Source organism: Neoarius graeffei, chromosome 27, assembly GCF_027579695.1.
Source record: "Neoarius graeffei isolate fNeoGra1 chromosome 27, fNeoGra1.pri, whole genome shotgun sequence".
Lineage (NCBI taxonomy): Eukaryota > Metazoa > Chordata > Actinopteri > Siluriformes > Ariidae > Neoarius > Neoarius graeffei.
The window spans coordinates 660,979-680,493 of NC_083595.1; the positions used below are offsets into that span (position 1 = coordinate 660,979).

General features: G+C 45.6%; 1 protein-coding gene across 1 annotated transcript in view; it reads right to left on the minus strand.

Annotated features, from left to right (window-relative positions):
• The window catches only part of LOC132874725 (zinc finger protein 271-like), a 59,559-nt gene that overhangs the window by 28,414 nt on the left and 11,630 nt on the right, over positions 1–19,515 (minus strand). The window contains exons 2-3 of the mRNA XM_060911097.1: positions 7,772–7,943; positions 3,287–3,558 (exon numbers count right to left, since the gene is read on the minus strand). Of these exons, the coding sequence (XP_060767080.1) occupies positions 3,287–3,558; positions 7,772–7,931 (432 nt within the window). The 5' untranslated portion in view covers positions 7,932–7,943. The remainder of the gene's footprint in view (positions 1–3,286; positions 3,559–7,771; positions 7,944–19,515) is intronic.

Genomic DNA, 19,515 nt, shown 5'->3' on the forward strand with positions numbered 1-19,515 from the left:
TGTTTCTTTACGTGCAGCAGTAAAAGACTTCAGGGTGATTATTGACCCCAGTCTTTCATTCAAAACTCACATCACTAACATTACCAGGTTAGCTTTCTTTCATCTCAGAAATATTTCTAAGAGAAGAAATTCAATGTCACTACACGACACAGAAAAATTAGTCCATGCTTTCGTTCCCTCCAGGTTGGATTATTGTAATGCCTTACTGTCTGGATGTTCCAATAAGTGCATAAACAAGCTCCAGTTAGTTCAAAATGCAGCAGCAAGAGTCCTTACTAAAACTAGAAAATATGACCACATCACCCCTGTCTTATCCACACTGCACTGGCTCCCAATCAAATTTCACATTGATTGTAAAATACTATTCTTAACCTTGAAAGCACTGAATGGTCTTGCGCCACAGTACCTGAATGAACTTCTGGTCCTCTATGACCCACCATGCCTACTTAGATCAAAAGGTGCAGGCTATCTGCTGGTACCTCCCATAGTGAAGGCTACATCAGGGGGCAGAACCTTTTCTTACAAAGCCCCACAGTTATGGAACAGCCTTCCAAGTAGTGTTCGGGAATCAGACACAGTCTCAGTGTTTAAGTCTAAGCTGAAAACATATCTGTTTAGTCAAGCCTTTTGTTAATGGTGTTTATGAGGTAAAGGTGTAGATCTGGAGGAACCTCAGACATAGAGTGTTTTGGTAAACTGGGATGTATGGATGCTGTCAGTTCCCCACTCGCTTGCTCGCTCGAGTTTGTTGATCCTGTAGTGGCTGCTGCTTTATTTCCCGGGGCTCCCTCATGCCTGTGTTACCTTCTGGCTCTCCCCTTTTAGTTATGCTGTCATAGTTAGTTTTGCCAGAGTCCCTGCTTGGGACTCTGGCAAAACTCAGTGCAAAATGTATACTGTTCCTACTCATCAGGTGACATTGGGCATACCCAACAACCTGTGTTTTCTCTCTTTTTCTCCCCCCTCCGTCCCTCTGAGTTACATGGCAATCCTGACCTCTTCTGCTCCTCAGACCTGCCTGATCCATTCTGATGAGACTCCAACCAGATGTAGGGCATCACATCGCTCCTGTGGAGGACGGCCCCATATGGACAGTTGAAAGTCACACTTGGAAGATGCTCTGGACTCTTACAGTAATGCTTTTATGGCTGAGGACTACAGCTGACTTGCTAACTTTAGGACTGCAGTTGTCATGAACAGTTTTGCACTCAAGTTTCCATCAATGAAGAGTTAGAACATCAACAAAACTGACTTCATGTTAAAAATGCTATAATCACACATTGTCTCTTATCACCCAAATGAGGATGGATTCTCTTTTGAGTCTGGTTCCTCTTGAGGTTTTTTCCTCATGTCGTCTAAGGGAGTTTTTCCCCTTGCCACCATTGCCACAGGTTTGCTCATTAGGGATAGATTAGGGATAAAATTAGCTCATGTTTTAAGTTGTTCAAATTCTGTAAAGCCTCTTTGCGACAATGTCTATTGTTAAAAGCACTATAAAAATAAACTTGACTAGAGGGTGAAGAGTGGGGAGCCATTGCTAAGGCAATGTGGGGGCCTTCTCTCACCCTCTGTGAGCGATCAGACAGGAAGTCCTTCATTCAGAGGCAGATGGATTAAGACAGTCCCAGGTCTGTCAGGTTGGACACCAGTCTGTGAGGGAGAATGGTGTTGAATGCTGAGCTAAAGTCCACAAAGAACAGCCTAGCATAGCTCTCCTGCTGCTCAAGGTGAGTGAGGGCAGTGTGGAGAGTTGTAGCTATGGCGTCCTCTGTAGACCCGTTAGCTCTATAAGCATACTGGTGTCTAACATGGGTGGGGGACTTGAGATGATGCAAGTCTGAACCAGTTGCTCAAAGCGCTTCATGATAACGGGAGTCAGTGCCACTGGGCAGTGGTCATTCAGGCTGCTAATGGTCTTTTTTTGGCAATGGAAGATGGTAGAGGACTTCAGGCAGGGTGGGATGGTGGACTGGGATCAGGACTGATTGACTTATGTGACATCCTATGCTCTGTACATAACATGGTTCTAGATGTTTTATTTTACTACAAGATACATGCCCATCAGAAATACTGGACAGAGGTGGTCAATTACTGCAGGAGTCTTGGTCAAGGTGGCTCATTGCTATTTAGCCCCTAATGTTCTCCAAGCTTTAACATTAACAGCCCCTTGAGTCTTTGCACTCTGGCAAGGCTCCGTGGAACTGGCAACAACTAAAGCAAGTGCCTTTTCTGGTCGCTACAATAATAATCCTCCTCCCTGGACCCAAATTTATTTTCAAAATGGGATTAAAGGCCATTTAGATTTAAAAAAAATGCAAAAGTTAAAAGCGACTACCTACAAACATTTTTAATGAAAAAGTACAGTCATTGTTGTACTTTAAAATATCTTATTTCATGAGCCTGCATAAAAATGCATGGGGTTGCTCAAAATTCCACAGCACACTTCACTTTGTCTCACAGCACACTGGGTATATCTAAATCAACCCTCACTGAACCGATGTTCAAATTATATTTTGTCTGCATTTGTGAATTCACGAAAATGAAACAACGTCACACCAACTGCAGACCCCAGCATCAAACCAACTCGCATAGGTGGCAAATTTTGTGGCATCGAAAACCATTGGCTCACTGGTGTGGTAACAAGTTTTATATTAACTTTAGCATTAATTATAGTTAACAGTATCTGTTCAGATCCTGTAGCGTCATGCTTCTCTGTTTATCCTTGACATTTAGAAAAGAAACAGTGTAAATGAATACGGTTCTTGTTTTTGTGTGTGTGTGTGTGTGTGTGTGTGTGTGAGAGAGAGAAGCTACCATGTTGTGCATGCAGCAGAGTCAAGGAAAACTTGGTACAGTTTTTCTCAACTGCACTTGGGAAAACAGACTATAACAGAATGTTGATGATGACGACTAATATTTTGTGTAATACAGGAAGCTGACCATGTTTAGGAGTCGTTATGGGAGGACCTATGTTGGTGACTACCTGGGCTTGTGATTTTATGGGACTTTCATGAATAATTATACAATAAAGAAATATTTGCTTGAGCATTACTTTATTTACTTGAGCACTGAGGTGTTACTAGTATTTTTATTAACAGGCAAGTTCCACCACACTGGCTAAAAGAACTGATGTCGGACCGCATTGTGCTCAAACTTGCGATTTACACCACTACTCCACATATCTGCGAGAAGAAATTGATATTAATTGGAGCTACCTTCATCTAGTCATCATATTTTGTTACATAAAAATATACAATCTTTATAATAAAATTTATGACAAACTCACAACTGAGGAGTCCCCACTGTTCTTGGCTTCCTCTCGGTTCACCAGCTCTCCCTGGCAGGGGCCGAAGTGTGCACCTACTGGAACAGTCTCCCCCTTATTAAACACTCCCAGGCCTGCATCAGGAATACTGGACTTCTGGATTTCTAGCCCAGGAGGAAGTGTTTGTCTGGCTCGGTCAGGGACTCCCATGGGAACAGGAGTATCAGGGATGAAGAGGGGTGGTCCATGAACCTCGCATTTGTTGAGGAAGAAGGATTTGCAAACTTCACAGTCTAGGAGTAGAGAAAACACAACAGGAAGAAATGAGGCCCAAATGTGTGTGCAATCTGTGTGTGTCTATCCAAGACCATATACGGTACATTAGTACTGTATAAAGATTATCCTAAGAAAGCTTGCCAGTAAGGTTCACTGAGCATCTGGTTGAGACTAGAGGTGTCCATCAGGACTGGGATCAAACAGGACACAACAAGGTACCAGTATTGGCAAAAAATATGGAAACACCTACCAAAATGACAAAACAACACAATTTGACCTTTTGTTCTCAAGTTCTCTTAATAAACTAAACATTTTCATCATAACAAACAAATGTTACAAGTAACCAGAGTAAATCATTCTAAAATATTATCAATATTTGGTATGGAACCCCTTGACACTGAAGTGCACCGACACAATCAGGCATGCCATCATAAAGTTTATGAATAAAATCAAGTGGAATTGATCTCCATATGTCTTGCAACACTTCCCAGAGCTGTGGCAGGTTTGAAGGAGCCCTTTTCACCTTCTCTCGCTCCATGTAGTTCCAGACTTGCTCAATTATATTCATGTCAGGACTTTGGGCTGGCCAATCAAGAATTGCCAAGCTGCCATCTTGTTCATTGTTTTGTAAATACTGTTTAACCATCCTGGCTGTGTGTTTTGGGTCATTATCTTGCTGGAAGATAAAGTTGTTGCCAATGAGAGCTCTTCCAGAAGGCACAGCATGATGGATAAGGATTTGTCTGTACTTGTCAGCAGTGAGGGTCCCATCTATTTTGTAGAGATGACCAACTCCATTGTAAGTGATGGCTCCCCATACTTGCAGGACCCCTCCACCATGTTTTACTGTGGGAGAAATACAGTTTGCCTTGTATCTTTCTCCCTTTCTGCACCTGACTTACTGTTGCATAGCGTTGCCAAATAATTCAAAATTTCTTCTCATCTGAGAACATGACCCTTTTCCACTGCTCAGAAGTCCAACTCCTGTGAATTTTTGCCCAGTTAAGTCTCTTCTGCTTATTTCCACCTCTCAACAAAAGTTCTGCGCAATGACACATGACCTTTGAGGCCTTCTGCTGAGAGCGTCTTCCTAACCAGGTGTGGGGACACATCCTTGCCTGTAGCATCTTGGAGGTCCTGTGCCAGTTCCTTGCTGGATTTCTTCCTCTCTTGTAGGGATGTAGTCTTGAGGTACTGGACATCAGCTTTAGTCAACTTTTTCTTCCTTCCTCTGCCTGAAATTTTCTTGAAGTTCCCAGTCTTCTGGTGATGCTTGAGGCATTTCCAGACAGCACTATGGGTCACATGCAGTTTCTTTGCTATGGCTCATTATGAATGACCCTCCTCCCACAAAACTTTCATCCTAATACGCTGCTCTTCTGTAGTTTCTCTCTCTGATGCCATTTCTGCCTGTTGCCTGGCTGTAGTCAGAGGATAAATACTTTTTCTAATTAATTATTTGTCGAGACCACATGATTTAGTTAATGGTTTTCACCTGTGGAATAATTAGCATATCAGGGTAGGATTGCCCCACAAGGAGTGATTAAGGTGGTTTTTGGGGCTAAACTAAACAGATGATACTATTTCCAATATCTTTATGCTGTTTATCACACAATGATGGCCAAAACTGCTAGTATTTTCATGGGTAAAGTATAAAATTGTGGTTAAAAGGTGTCTCTGTATCTTCATAATGTATTTCAGTTGCCTTCAGTGCAGATTCTGATGTCATTTGCATGGATTAAGTATGCAAAATTGATCTTTTCCTAGGCATTTCCATATTTTGTGCCAGTACTGGATACGAGTATGAGGGGTTTTTTTTACTTCCTTGTGGGAGTAAACAAATGGTCAGATACGAAGCTTGCAGGGCAAAATAAAACGAATGTTCATTAACATGACTGTGGCACTGCATGATATATTTACAGTATTGTCTTAGGACTTGCCTGGTCAGGGTTGTTTTAAATTCAGCTACTTGTTTGCTTATCTTCTGGGGAACAGAATTTCCCAAATTTGTTATGAAAATCACATGCAGGTACAAACAAAATCAACTGCGGCACGGTCGTGTCGTGGTTAGCACGGTTGCCTCACAGCAAGAAGGTTCTGGGTTCGAACCCAGCGGCCGGCGAGGGCCTTTCTGTGTGGAGTTTGCATGTTCTCCCCGTGTCTGCGTGGGTTTCCCCCACAATCCAAAGACATGCAGTTAGGTTAACGTGGGGCGGCCTTGAGCTGAGGTGCCCTTGAGCAAGGTACCTGACCCCTGACTGCTCCCCGGGCGCTCTGGTGTGGCTGCCCACTGCTCTGGGTGTGCGCGCGCGTGCGTGTGTGTGTTCACTGCTTCAGATGGGTTAAATGCAGAGGATGAACTTCACTGTGCTTGAAGTGTGCATGTGATAAATAAAAATTTTCTTCTTCTTCTGTCCACACATTAAGTAAGAAAGTAAGTAAATAAATAAATAGTCCAACGAGGAGGAGAACTTGCAAAACTTCACACAGACAGCAACCTGAGCTTAAAATCGAATCCAGGACCCTGGAGCTGCACCACTGTGATGCCCCGAAATCTGTATATTTGGACTCCTGTCTCTCACACCCACTGTCTCTTATTGAACATTCCATTCCAGAGGCATAATGAGGGGCATACTCTCTGTCCCCTATTAAATCACAGCTGGTTGGGATCTTCTGCGAGCTTATGCATGTGGGGAACAGAGCACATAGCACTGTCCTCCAGGTGTGTTTTGCTATCATGTGACACAGCATGAGCTGCAATTGAAAAAGAGGAGTTTGATGGCTTGACATGTCTTGGAGGAAGTACATGTTAGCCTTCACTCACATGGTTAGAGAGGCCTGGCTAGTGGGTGGATACTAGCAGGTGACCACACTGGACGACAAATGGGTGCAAGAAGGGGGGGGGAACCTATAATCTTCTAATGTGGTGAAGACGTTAGGACACATTTATTTAACATTTATGGAAGGAGACCCAGGTATCAGTCAGTAAATTTCCCCAAGATGGAAGTGTCTTCAGGACAGAGGACTTTGTGCTTTCTGGTTTCTCATACCCCTTTTCCACCAAATCAGTTCCAGGGCTGGTTCGGGGCCAGTGCCGGTGCTGGTTCACAACTGGTTCAACTTGCAAGCCAGCTGAGAACCAGTTTGCTTTTCCATAGCTCCGGTTCTAAAAGAAGACACGTCATTACGTCGCTGTATACGTCAGTTACGTCGCTACGTTTGCATAAACCTTGATGTGAATATCAAAGCAAAAACAAGACGGAAGAAGCAGCAGCAGCAACAACAACAATAATAATGGAGGACTTCGCGTTTGTACAGCTGCTGCTTCTCGTCGCTTAAAAATGGCGATATTTCGCGGTCTTGTTATTGTTGTTGGTCTTAACAACTCCCCCCCCCCCCCCTGACATAAGCGGTTCTTTCCTCTGGCCCAGCAGAGAGTTGCTGCTAGCCTGGAACCGGTTTTTCTGGCCCCCGAGCCAGTTCTTTGTCAGTGGAAACAGGAAACCCGGTTCCAAACTAAGCACGGGCCCTGAACCAGCCCTGGAACTGCTTTGGTGGAAAAGGGGCATCAGTCACACGACATGCCACATTTTTTTTTTTTGTCTCAGAATAAAACACAGGAGTGGCTGGAGGGAATGACAGACATTCTGCAACATTAAATGTAAACAGAGACAAATTAAACATTGAATGTGTCATTCATTAATAAATTCAAAATTGCAATAACAAGCAAATCACTATGGTTTGAGGGGAATCATACATTTTGGGCCATGCTGTAATATGAAAAAAACACGCAGCATAGATATTTTTAATACACACCCATCGTGTGATATTCCATGCTTTTTTTGTTCAGGTTAACATGCTCGATTTATAACGACAAAAGTATTTTAAATAAATAAACAAACAAACAAACAAACAAACAAACAAACAAAGTTTCTTTCACTCCTCGCTACCATGTTACACGCTCTATAAACAAAGTTCATACTTTCATCAATAAAAAATAAAAATTTCAATGTCAATTTGTTGATTAAAATAAGAGAGACTGTGGCTACATGCCAAATGTACTGTATTGCACTTTTAGTGCACCAGATAGTGTGCAGGGTAGAATAAACAGTGAGTCTGATAAAAAAGAAAAAAAACAAAAACTAACTATATTTAATATAAGACATAATGAACGTAATCGAAAGATAAACAGTGAGTGTTACTGAGCACCAGAGTGGCCTAATGTCTTACAGAGATAGTCTTTATCGTCAGGATCTTCCACTTTAACGGCGAGACCTTCAGGTGGGTTGTCGAGATCGTCTCCATAGCTGTAGACATTCAGCTCCAATGTCTCCTCTTTCTTCACACAGGCTTCTGAGGTCTCTCCATCCATGGATGTCTCTGTCTTCATGTCCTCACACAGCTAAAGATCAAACAAATCTGTTAGGGCGGGACGGTATCCATCCCACTCGGGAAGATGCTGCTCTCATTTCTCGCAGCATAGCTCATAGTCTCAGAACAGGCCTAGTTAATCCACGACAATCCAGAGCCAAGGCCAGGGAGCAGACGAACAGGCTAAACTGTCTGTCTGCTACCTGTACAGAGTCATCACACAGGTTTCATTACATTGAGACTGTGCCTGTTCCCCGAGCTACACAAAAAAGTAGAAATACTCAGAGTTTGTTCTAATAATCTAATTAATATAAAATTAGATCATACTGACTGTACAGCCGCTGCCAGCACCTTTGACCTACTGTAAAAGGTAAGACTTTTAAATATTTTCTCTCTTATGTCTGAAGCACGAACTGTTAATGAACTTCTTACTGATCAGCAGTTTAATGTACTGTGTTTAAACAGAAACATGGATTAAACCAAAGGAGTCTGTAGCATTAAATGAAACTCGTCCTCCTGGTTGCAGTTATATACACCAGCCTCGTCCAATTGGCAGAGGAGGCATCGCGATTCTTTATAATGATTATCTCGGCATGACACAAAAACCTGGACAGTTAGTATGAAGAACTTCAAACGCATTTGTGGCAGTGGGGGCGTGGCTTAGTGTCAGTTTGTGAATGTAGGGCGGGGCCAGGGAAGGTGAGTGGCAAAGTCAATGCACCTGTTGTCAATTAAATGTGTGTGTGTGTGTGTGTGTGTGTGTGTGTGTGTGTGTGTGTGTTGCAGTGACTGTGGAGAACAGAAATAGAGGGAGAGAGCAGAGAGAAGAGATTTCCCCAGACCAAAACACAACTGTGTGTATGCACACGTCTGTGTACCTAAACGGACATTAAAGCTGAAAAACAACATGAAAATAAAAGGTGTGTGTGAACGTCATCTCTCATCTGCCATGCTTCTGTACTCCACCCACATGAGGGACGTATTAGAGTGGTGCCGAAACCCGGGAGTACAGAAGGGAACCACGACATGGAATCTTCCCCATTAAAGGATCTCATCCATGCCCTCGCTACTGCCCAGCAGAACCAGAATCAAGCGCTGACCGCCCTCCGGAAGGAACAAGAGCAATGCTTTGAAGCCTTGATACTGGCCCAGCAGGAAGATCGCCAAGCATTCCGGCATCTGCTTGTGTTGTCGGGGACCTCGACCGCAGCGAACCCTCCCCACAGCACCCTCACAAAGATGGGCCCGTACAACGATTCGGAAGGCTTTAATTGCTCACTTCGAGCCAGCAGCCGAAGTGTGGGGGTGGCCAGTCGAGCAGCGCGCAGCATGCCCACTTCTGCTCCTGACTGGCGAGGCACAGCCCGCCACACAGCAGCTCGCTGCCGGCAGCTCGCTGCCGGCAGCCAGCTCATATACACCGACCTGAAGAGAGCCATCCTGCAGTGTGTCAGCCACTCTCCGGAACAACAGCGCCAGTGCTTCTGGACACGGACATTGGAGGTCGTCAGCCGGCCGTTCGCATTCGACCAATAGCGGCTGAGGGTGGAAGACCATGACACCAACAGGACCATCGATCTGGTGACACTGGAACAGTTTAATCGCTCAACTTCCGGAAGGAACGGCAGACTGGGTCCAGCATCATCGCTCAGCGTCCCTGGAGCAAGCCATCAAGTTGGTGGAGGGTCATCTGATGCCGGTTCCGACAGCAGGCAGATGGGTCACCTCTTCTCCCTTCTCGTCCCATCCCCACCCCATTCCCCCACCACAGAGACGGGGGCTGGCTCCCCACAGATGGCCCACTGCACCAGTGGTGTCCTCCCGTAGCCCAGCGGTCCTGGTACCCAAGACTGATAGATCAGTCTGGTTCTTTGTAAACTATAGAAAAAAGTCAACGTGGAATCTAAATTCGACACATACCCAATGCCTCACATTGATGAGTTGCTTGATCGGTTAGATGCTGCTCACTTTTATTCGACACTGGATTTAACAAAGAGATATGGGCAGATCCCCTTGACTCCTCTATCCTGAGAGAAAATGGCCTTTTCCACACCGTTTGGATTACACCAGTTTGTCACGCTTCTTTTTGGGTTATTTGGGGCTCCTGCCACATTCCAGCAGCTCATGGAGAATATCCTCCATCCCCACACTGCCTATGTGGCAATGTACCTTGACGACATTATCGCGTACAGCAATGATTGGCCTCGGCACCTTGAACACCTTAGGGCTGTCCTAGAGTCACTGAGGCATGTGGGTCTCACAGCTAACCCCCCAAAAAATGTGCAACTGGGTGGGTGGAAGTACGGTATCTGGGTCATGGGCAGGTGTATCCCCAAATTGACAAAACTGCTGCGATTGCGGCTTGCCCGAGGCCCAAGACCAAAAAGGGGGTGAGGCAGTTCCTGGGGCTGGCTGGCTACTATCCTAGGTTCATACCTAATTATTCAGCTGTCACCAGCCCACTGACTGATCTCACTAAAAAGGGAGCACCAGATCCGGTCCAGTGGACGTTGCAGTGCCAACAGGCTTTCACCAAGGTAAAAGCTGCAGTGTGTGTGTGTGGGGGGGGGGGGGGGAGGGGGGGCTTTTACACTCCCCTGACTTCTCTCTCCCCTTCATTTTACAGACAGATGCATCGGACAAAAGGCTGGAGGCCGTTTTGTACCAGAAGGTGGAGAGCAAGGAACTGTAAATCAGCTGCAAGCTCTCTATGCATGAAAGTATGTACAGCACCATTAAAAAGGAGTGCCTGGCCATCAAGTGGGCGGTCCTCACCTTCCATTACTACCTGCTGGGGTGCCCTTTCACTCTCTGTTCGGACCACGTGCCCCTCCAGTGACTCCACCGCATGACGGATGCCAATGTGCGGATCACCCATTGGTATCTCACCCTCCAGTAGGTTACATGGTTACATTCGAGGTGGTCCACAGGCCGGGGCACAGATGGTGGTGGCAGACTTCCTGTTCCATTGAAGGGGGAGTCCACTGCAGGATGGATGGCTCCCCGGCCCGAGTCGACCGGTGGGGGTATGTGGCAGTGGGGACATGGCCTAGCGGCAGTTTGAGAATGGAGGGCGGGTCCAAAGTTTCTTTATTTGTAACATACCATATTATTGGTAAATTCATTGTGCAGGCAGGAATTCAGCGATCCCAATACAAAATAACAGCTACGTAAAATACATTGTAACAGACAAGACAGCAACAGTACACACATCCTAACATATACAATCCTTAAAAGTGTGATGTTTAAAAAGTGCTTCAACATTAATTGTTCAGTGTAGAACTGCCACCTTATTGTGGTGGAGGAGTTTGTGTGCTTGAATGATCCTAGGAGCTATGTTGTCGGGGGCATTATGCCCCTGTCAGCATTTCCCAAGGCAGACAGGTCCTAGGTGACAGGCCAGACCAAGAGCAGTTCACCAAAACCCTTATGGAGAAACCATCGAGGACCGTGACGTCGCCCGGTATGGCGCAGCCGGGGCCCCACCTTGGAGCCAGGCCTGGGGTTGGGGCTCGTATGTGAGCGCTTGGTGGCCGGGCCTTTGCCCATGGGGCCTGGCCGGGCTTAGCCCAAAGAGGTGACGTGGGCCCGACCTCCTGTGGGTTCACCACTCACAGAGGTAGCAGTAGGGGACTGGTGCAGTGTGGATTGGGTGGCAGTCGAAGACAGGGGCCTCGACGACCTGATCCCCGGACACAGCGGCTAGCTGTTGGGACATGGAATGTCACTTCGCTGGGGGGGAAAGAGCCTGAGCTTGTGCGGGAGGTTGAGAGGTACCGGCTAGAGATAGTCGAGCTCACCTCCACGCACAGCTTGGGCTCTGGAACCCAGCTCCTCAAGAGGGGCTGGACTCTCCACTTCTCTGGAGTCGCCCATGGTGAGCGGCGGCGAGCTGGTGTGGGCTTGCTTATAGCTCCCCAGCTCAGCCGCCATGTGTTGGAGTTTACCCCAGTGAACGAGAGGGTCGCCTCTCTGCTCCTTCGGATTGGGGAGAGGGCTCTTGCTGTTGTTTGTGCCTACGGGCCGAAAAGCAGTATAGAGTATCCGGCTTTCTTGGAGTCCCTGGGAGAGGTACTGAGGGGTGCTCAGACTGGGGACTCTATTGTGCTACTGGGGGACTTTAATGCTCACGTGGGCGATGACAGTGACACCTGGAGGGGCGTGGTTGGGAGGAATGGCCTCCCCGATCTGAACCCGAGTGGTGTTTTGTTATTGGACTTCTGTGCTAGTCACGGTTTGTCCATAACAAACACCATGTTCGAGCATAGGGGCATCCATAAGTGCACGTGGCACCAGGACACCTTAGGTCAGAGGTCGATGATAGACTTTGTTGTCGTTTCATCTGATCTCCGGCCCCATGTCTTAGACACTCGGGTGAAGAGAGGGGCTGAGCTGTCAACTGATCACCACCTGGTGGTGAGTTGGATCTGCTGGCGGAGGGGGAAGCTGGACAGACCTGGCAGGCACAAACGTATGGTGAGGGTCTGCTGGGAACATCTGGCCGAGCACTCTGTTGGGGAGGTCTTTAACTCCCACCTCCGGGAAAACAGTGTGGGCTTTATAGATAATTGGGCTAATTTTGAGGGCACTGCTGGCCTGTTAGGGCGGGACGGTATCCATCCCACTCGGGAAGGTGCTGCTCTCATTTCCTGCAGCATAGGTCATAGTCTCAGAACAGGCCTAGTTAATTTCTGAAAATCCAGAGCCAAGGCCAGGGAGCAGACGAACAGGCTAAACCGACTGTCTGCTAGCTGCACAGAGTCGTCACTCAGGGTCCACTACATCGAGACTGTGTCTGTTCCCCGAGCTCAACAAAAAGGTAGAAATATTCAGAGAGTTTGTTCCAGTAACCTAATCAATATAAAATTAGATCATACTGACTGTACAGCTGCTGCCAGCACCTTTGATCTAAAGGTGGAGCTATTAAATATTAGATCTCTTACATCTAAAGTGCTAATGGTTAATGAACTCATTACTGATCAGGAGTTTAATGTACTTTGTTTAACTGAAACATGGATTAAGCCAAATGAATATATAGCATTAAATGAAGCGAGTCCTCCTGGATACAGTTATATACACCAGCCTCGTCTAACTGGCAGAGGAGGAGGCGTCGCGGTTATTTATAACGATTATCTAGGTGTAACACAAAAACCTGGTTATAAATTTAATACATTTGAAGTTCTTCATACTCATATAATGTATGTAGCCTCGAAAAATAAGTCTATCCAGTTAATTCCATTGTTTATTATTTACAGGCCCCCGGGGCCATATTCTGAGTTTCTTTCTGAATTTGCAGATTTTATCTCAGATCTGGTTATTTCCTTAGACAAAGCTTTAGTTGTCGGAGATTTTAATATTCACTTCGATAACCCAGAAGACCCTTTAAAAACAGCGTTTGTGTCCATCTTAGACTCAGTCGGGATTAAGCAGAATGTCATAGGACCGACCCATAATGGTGGTCACACCCTCGATCTAATACTAACATTCAGATTAAACGTAGACAATATAGTCATACTTCCACAGTCTGAAGTTCTCAGATCATTATCTCATCTCATTCAAACTATGTCTGAGTAATAATATATGCACCTCACCACGCTACTGTATTAAACGTACTTTCACGTCAACTACTGCACAGAGCTTTATAAATGATCTCCCAGGGTTATCAACTTTGATTGGGTCACTGTCAGCCCCTGCAGAACTTGATCAGGCAACTGAATGCTTAGAGTCAACATTCCGCCATACTTTAGATAATGTAGCTCCTCTAAAAAGGAAAATGGTCAGAGACAAAAAATTAGCACCCTGGTATAATGATGACACTCGCACATTAAAACAGACCACTCGAAAATTGGAACGTAAATGGCGTCAAACAAAATTGGTAGTGTTCAAATTAGCTTGGAAGGAGAGCTTCCTGAAGTATAGAAAAGCTCTTAGTGCTGTGAGATCAACATATTTCTCCTCCCTAAAAGAAGATAACAAAAATAATCCTAGATTCGTATTTAATACTGTAGCAAAATTAACCAGGAATAAGTCCACTATCGACACATGCACACCTGCAGTATGTAGTAGCAACGACTTCATGAATTTTTTTAATGACAAAATTGAGAATATGGGCAATTCCATGTAAATGTCAACCTCACCATGCAAAAATAAAGCAACATGTAATACATCAAAACCACTCCCAGAGATATCACCTAGACCTGTATTTTACAGATGTGAATAAGTTGAACCAATTTGTAACCAACCTAATACATCACTGTCAGTCTTTCTTTCTTATAATGTAAACCCCAAGCTAAAACCAAACCAACTTTGATCATGTACAATTCTATATTATTGCCATAAGCCACAGAAATGTATGCTAAAATCCACAAAACAGCAAAACAATAGCCATCCTAAATATTATTTAAGAACTTTGATAGTTTTAGCTGATATTTAGAGAGTTTTTCAAAGGGTTATGGTGGTTAAATTGCTGATTTTCTAAACATATGCCATGTCTATTTCAGACGCGTCACATCCGTAACGGAATTTCGTCACATCCATAACACTGACTTTTCCTTCCGAAACTCTGCATGAAATACAAAATATTTTAAACAAAGATTTTTTAATATTCACCTTGGACCCCTCTATCAAATGGATATCTCCATTTCGACATTAGGTTTACAATTTCACAGAGTTTGATAAAAATGTACAGTCACCCAAGAAAAGTGATACTTTTTCTGTCACATCCATAACACATCTTTTATTGGCATTTTCTGGCATGCCCTAGATGTACTATGGGAATTGTTCTTGTTCTATCACTTCTCCAGTATGGTACAACCTTAAAATATGCAACACCTGTTTAAATACTGGGAGACAATAAAACATGCACTGGGTCATTTGTTGCCATTTTGAGTTCAAGTGTCACGTCCATAACGCTGGAATTGCTCACATCCGACAAAAAATTCAAAATACTAATTTAAGGTCAGACAATGAAAGTGACCTTGTAGTTAACTATATAACTGTATCAGATCATCAGTTAGAATGTTTTACTCCCCTAAAAGAAACTGAATTATTTTCATTAATCTCTACATCAAAAGCCTCAACTTGCGTACTAGATCCCTTACTGACACATCTATTCAAACAGATAATGCCTGGAGTAATTGAACCGCTTCTAAAAATAATAAATTCTTCTCTTATGATTGGCTATGTACCCAAATCCTTTAAACTAGCAGTTATCAAACCCCTGATTAAAAAACCTGACCTTGATCCCTGTCAGCTGTCCAATTATCGGCCAATATCAAACCTCCCCTTTATCTCCAAGTTCCTTGAAAAAGCTGTGGCACAGCAGTTATGCTCATATTTACATAGGAATAACATCCATGAAATGTATCAGTCAGGATTTAGACCTCATCATAGCACAGAGACAGCACTGGTTAAAGTAGTAAACGACCTACTGTTGGCGTCTGATCAGGGCTGTGTCTCGCTACTTGTGTTGCTTGACCTTAGTGCAGCATTTGATACCATTGATCATTCCATTCTTCTGGATAGACTAGAAAATGTTGTGGGAGTTAAGGGAATGGCCCTCTGCTGGCTCAGGTCTTATCTAACTGATCGTTATCAGTATGTTGATATAAATGGTGATATTTCTAGATGTACCGAGGTAAAGTTTGGTGTTCCACAAGGTTCGGTCTTGGGTCCACTGCTTTTTTCTCTATATATGTTACATCTGGGCGATATTATTCGTAAACATTGTATTAGTTTCCACTGTTATGCTGATGACACACAGTTGTATGTCTCTGCAAAACCTGATGAGAGACACCAGCTTAATAGAATTGAGGAATGTGTTAAGGACATTAGACACTGGATGCTTATTAATTTCCTTCTGCTTAACTCTGACAAGACTGAAGTACTTGTGCTAGGACCACATACAGCTAGAAGTAAGTTTTCTGATTACACAGTGACTCTGGATGGCCTTTCTGTTTCTTCACATGCAGCAGTAAAAGACCTCGGAGTGATTATTGACCCCAGTCTTTCATTCGAAACTCACATTGATAACATCACCCGGATAGCTTTCTTTCATCTCAGAAATATTGCAAAGATAAGAAATTTAATGTCATTGCATGACGCAGAAAAACTAGTTCATGCTTTCGTTACCTCCAGGTTGGATTATTGTAATGCCTTACTGTCTGGATGTTCCAATAAGTGCATAAACAAGCTCCAGTTAGTTCAAAATGCAGCAGCAAGAGTCCTTACTAGAACTAGAAAATATGACCACATCACGCCTGTCTTATCCACACTGCATTGGCTCCCAGTCAAATTTCGTATTGATTATAAAATACTACTATTGACCTTTAAAGCACTAAATGGTCTCGCACCACAGTACCTGAGTGAACTTCTGCTCCTCTATGACCCGCCACGCCTACTTAGATCAAAAGGTGCAGGCTATCTGCTGGTACCTCGTATAGTGAAGGCTACATCAGGGGGCAGAGCCTTTTCTTACAAAGCCCCACAGTTATGGAACAGCCTTCCAAGTAATGTTCGGGAATCAGACACAGTCTCAGCATTTAAGTCTAGGCTGAAAACATATCTGTTTAGTCAAGCCTTTTGTTTAAGGTGTTTATGAGGTAAAGGTGTAGATCTAGAGGGTCCTCAGACATAGAGTGTTTTGGTAAACTGGGATGTATGGATGCTGACAGTCCCCACTCGCTTGCTCACTCGAGTTTGTTGACGGTGAAGTGGCTGGCTGCTTTATGTCCCGGGGCTCCCTCATGCCTGTGTTACCTTCTGGCTCTCTCCTTTTAGTTATGCTGTCTTAGTTAGTTGCCGGAGTCCCTGCTTGTACTCGGTGCAATATGTATACTGCTCCTACTTATTCAGGTGACATTGGGCATACCTAACAACTTGGGTTTTCTTTCCCTCCCCCCTCCCCCACCCCAAATCTGTCCCTCTGAGTTACATGGAGTCAACAGGAAATCTTTTGGTGGAGAGGGTGGAGACCTCGACTGGCTATCGTAGCCTGCAGGGAATCGGCCGTCAGACTTCTGTCGCATGTCCCAGACCCGGCGAAATGTAACTGAATTGTCTTGGCCAGCCCTAAGGGTCCCATCTGCATCTCATCATTGCTGAGGAGTGTGCTCCCATCACCCAATCAAGCATCCAGCCAGAGCAGGTCATGATATATTTTTTACCATATTAACATGCCATTGTTGTGAGTTATGCCTGATGTCAAGACTCTCGTCTCTGCGAGCCTACCACACAGATTTAATACTTGTCATTTTTAGGGCATACCTAACAACATGTTTTCTTTCTCTCTCTCTTCCCCCCTCAACCTGTCCCTCTGAGTTACATGTTGGTCTTGGGATTGAGATGCTGGCCTCTTCTGCCCCTCGGACCTGCTTGATCCATCCTAGTGCCCTATGTCTGGTCGGAGTTTTATCGCATCGCTCCTGTGAAGGACGGCCCCATGAGGACAGTTGAGGGTTATACCTGGAGGATGCTCTTGACTCTTACAGTAATGCTTTTATAGCTGAGGACTGCAGTTGTATTGCTAACTTTAGGACTGCAGTTGTCATGAACAGTTTTGCACTCAAGTTTCCATCAATGAAGAGTTATAACATCAACGAAACTGTCCTCATGTTAAAACTATTAATATTATAGTCAGGCTGTCTGTTGTTGCCCAAATGAGGATGGGTTCCCTTTTGAGTCTGGTTCCTCTTGAGGTTTCTTCCTCATGTCGTCTGAGGGAGTTTTTCCTTGCCACCGTCGCCACAGGCTTGCTCATTGGGGATAGATTAGGGATAAAATTAGCTCATGTTTTAAGTTGTTCAAATTCTGTAAAGCTGCTTTGCGACAATGTTTATTGTTAAAAGCGCTATACAAATAAACTTGACTTGACCTCCGGGAGAGATTTTCCCAGTTTCCGAGGGAGGCGGGGGACATTGAGTCCGAGTGGGCCATATTCTCTACCTCCATTGTGGATGCAGCTGTTCGGAGATGTGGCTGCAAGGTCTCCGGTGTCTGTCGTGGCGGCAATCCCCAAACCCGGTGGTGGACACCAGAAGTAAGGGATGCCGTCAAGCTGAAGAAGGAGTCCTATTGGGCCATGTTGACCTCCGGGACTCCTGAGGAAGCTGACGGGTATCAGCAGGCCAGGCGTGCTGCAGCTCGGGCAGTTGCGGAGGCAAAAACTCTGAACTGGGAGGAGTTCGGGGAGGCCATGGAGAAGGACTATCGGTCGGCCTCGAAGAAATTCTGGCAAACCGTCCGGTGCCTCAGAAGGGGGAAGCAGTACTCTGCCAACACTGTTTACAGTGCGGGTGGGGAGCTGTTGACCTCGACTGGGGACATTGTCGGGCGGTGGAAGGAATACTTCAAGGATCTCCTCAATCCCACCATCATGTCTTCCATTGAGGAGACTGAGGCTGAGGACTCAGAGGTGGACTCGTCCATTACCCAAGCCCAAGTCACTGAGGTGGTTTGCAAGTTCCTCGGTGGCAAGGCACCGGGGGTGGATGAGATCCGCCCTGAGTATCTTAAGTCTCTGGATGTTGTGGGGCTGTCTTGGTTGACACGCCTCTGCAACATCGCGTGGCGGTCAGGAACAGTGCCTCTGGAGTGGCAGACTGGGGTGGTGGTCCCTATTTTTAAGAAAGGGGACCGGAGAGTGTGCTCCAATTATAGGGGAATCACACTTCTCAGCCTCCCGGGGAAGGTTTACTCCAGGGTACTGGAGAGGAGAATTTGACCAACCTCGGATCCAGAAGGAACAATGCGGTTTTTGTCCTGGTCGCGGAACACTGAACCAGCTCTATACCCTTCATAGGGTGCTCGAGGGTTCATGGGAGTTTGCCCAACCAGTCCACATGTGCTTTGTGGATCTGGAGAAGGCATTCGACCGTGTCCCTCGTGGTATTCTGTGGGGGGTGCTTCGGGAGTATGGGGTTCGGGGCTCTTTGCTAAGGACTGTCCGGTCCCTGTATGAACGGAGCAGGAGTCTGGTTCGCATTGCCGGCAGTAAGTCAGACCTGTTCCCAGTGCATGTTGGACTCCGGCAGGGCTGCCCTTTGTCACCGGTTCCATTCATAATTTTTATGGACAGAATTTCTAGGCGCAGCCAGGGGCCGGAAGGAATCCTGTTTGGGAACCACAGGATTTCATCTCTGCTTTTTGCGGATGATGTTGTCCTGTTGGCTTCTTCAAACCAGGACCTTCAGCATGCACTGGGGCGGTTTGCAGTCGAGTGTGAAGCGGCTGGGATGAGAATCAGCACCTCCAAGTCCGAGGCCATGGTTCTCGACCGGAAAAGGGTGGCTTGCCCTCTCCAGGTTGGTGGAGAAGTCCTGCCTCAAGTAGAGGAGTTTAAGTATCTCGGGATCTTGTTCACGAGTGAGGGAAGGATGGAGCGCGAGATCGACAGGCGGATCGGTGCAGCCTCCGCAGTGATGCGGTCGCTTTACCGGTCCGCCGTGGTGAAGGAGCTGAGCCAAAAGGCGAAGCTCTCAATTTACCGGTCGATCTATGTTCCGACTCTCACCTATGGTCATGAGCTTTGGGTAATGACCGAAAGAACAAGATTGCAGATACAAGCGGCCGAAATGAGTTTCCTTCGCAGGGTGGCTGGGCGCTCC